The 1,896-nt window shown below is 36.4% G+C and overlaps 1 protein-coding gene across 2 annotated transcripts in view; it reads right to left on the bottom strand.

Moving 5' to 3' along the window:
• Positions 1-230: 230 nt before the first annotated feature.
• The window catches only part of LOC105314661 (uncharacterized), a 4,987-nt gene continuing 3,321 nt past the window's right edge, over positions 231-1,896 (bottom strand). The window contains exons 5-8 of one of the 2 annotated variants that reach the window (XM_020003299.1): positions 1,069-1,155; positions 791-997; positions 494-742; positions 231-443 (exon numbers count right to left, since the gene is read on the bottom strand). In XM_020003299.1, coding sequence (XP_019858858.1) covers positions 238-443; positions 494-742; positions 791-997; positions 1,069-1,155 — 749 coding nt within the window. In that variant the 3' untranslated portion in view covers positions 231-237. The remainder of the gene's footprint in view (positions 444-493; positions 743-790; positions 998-1,068; positions 1,156-1,896) is intronic. The other variant, XM_020003300.1, reaches the window with a different exon arrangement.

Genomic DNA, 1,896 nt, shown 5'->3' with positions numbered 1-1,896 from the left:
CTCATGACAAGTACAGTTATATCTGTGCCAAAATCATTAGCCACACCCTTGACACGCCCCCAAAATGAAGGTGTGGTTATCGTATCGTTAATAATCGATATTTCCTTAAAAAGTCCAATATCGATCGTTATCGAAAATTAAGAAAATTGGCCATATCGCCCATCACTACCTATGAAGCTGAAGCCCCACCACCGGCACGCCCATTATGGTAAGAATGGTATTTTGATGCCATGTTTATTAATAATAATAAGATAAAAGGTTTGAGCAGTACTTATAACCAATAAAAGCTCCAATTAGACCACCCATAACAATTGCTGCAGTTGAGGTATGCTCATCTGGAATGAAATTACTAAGTGCAATTGATCCAACTATTGCTCCAGTTCCTATTCCAATGCAAGTACGTAATACTTTCAATCCAACACTAGACCTTGTATCATAACCTACTAATAATATATACAAATACATATAAAGTAATTGCTAATTTTTTTCTTACCAGACAAAATTTGTCTAATCATTGGTTCTGGGCCTACAGTCAAAGCACTTACTGCTCCCATCAATGCTCCAAAGAAAACAGACACAGTATGAGTCTCATAGTCATAACGAATACTTATGAATGAGTCTATCATACTAAAATGCACATTCATAGCAGTAATAAATAATAAGAATATTAATACTATCCCCAACAATGTACGAGCAACATCTACAGCAATCCTATATCTAGTAACTCTGTGATAATAGCCACCTAAAGTTATAAAAATTTTCACAAATAGATTATTATTATTATTATTACCAGGATATCCCATTAATTTGTCAAAAGCTGTGATCCCTGCAAATGCTCCAACTGAGCCCCCTACTGCAAAACACATGGTAAATATAAAACGAATATAAGCAATATTCATAAGGAGTTTTGTGATAGCCATTCCACAAACTCCTCCAAAGACAATAGCAGAAGCTACACTGAGCCTAGGATTTCTTAGCAGAAGTTCTCCCAAAGACCCTAGAACAATCATAATTATCTGGGTTCACAATACTAGTATTTTTTATATTCTAAATCACATAAAGGCTTACCTAAAACTAGAGCTAGAACTTGGATGAAGCTACGTGTTTCACAATTGTATACAACGACAAGTGAGTTGTCTCTAATAGTAATACTATCTATGAATAACAAAAAGAGCTATTAATTAACACCTGAAAGTTATTCGAGGTTCATTTAAAATGAGACACCAAAGGTGCGTGGCCTCGCCCCTAAAGCTGTTTGGGAGGTGTTCGGCTTAGCTAGCCTAAGCCGCCAGTATACTATGATACTTATTGCACTCATACATCATGGGTTACTTTCAAAACCACAGCTTTTGTTGTGGCCACTATCTATCAAAAACATACTATGTAAAAAATTTAGAAAGTGTGCTCTTGAGGCCAAGGGATTACCATAACAGCTAGCTCCCTAGCTGCAGTTACACTTGCTCTTGCAGAAGTGGCAACTCCCATGCAGCTTGGTCCTGCTTGGAGGCGTGGCATTATTTTATTATCAATAATCATAGATATTAGAGTAAATGAAAGGGATTGGAAACGGAAGCGTGGGCGTGGCAAACCTCCATTCATTTGTATTGTTGCTAAGTAAACAGAGGAGGGTTGGGATTTTTTGACCGATTTTGGAGTAAAAAACTGGGATTTTCTTGCTTTATTCTTGAATAACTCCAAGAGAATACAATTCATGCAAACAAAACTCACACACAATATTAACCAGTGTTTATGCTTTGTATTAATATTTTTTGTTCAGTAAATCAATGCATGCGTTAGTAGCCGCGTCACTCTTTAACTAGAAATACCATCTTTTCCCCCTCTGAGAGACTCATTTTCTTCTTGAGCTACGAATAAGTATAACCGTTTTAAAGAGGT

Source organism: Amphimedon queenslandica, unplaced genomic scaffold, assembly GCF_000090795.2.
Source record: "Amphimedon queenslandica unplaced genomic scaffold, v1.1 AMPQUscaffold_12692, whole genome shotgun sequence".
NCBI lineage: Eukaryota > Metazoa > Porifera > Demospongiae > Haplosclerida > Niphatidae > Amphimedon > Amphimedon queenslandica.
The sequence above is the reverse complement of the archived record's forward strand: the minus strand, read 5'-3'. Positions and strand labels throughout refer to the sequence as shown.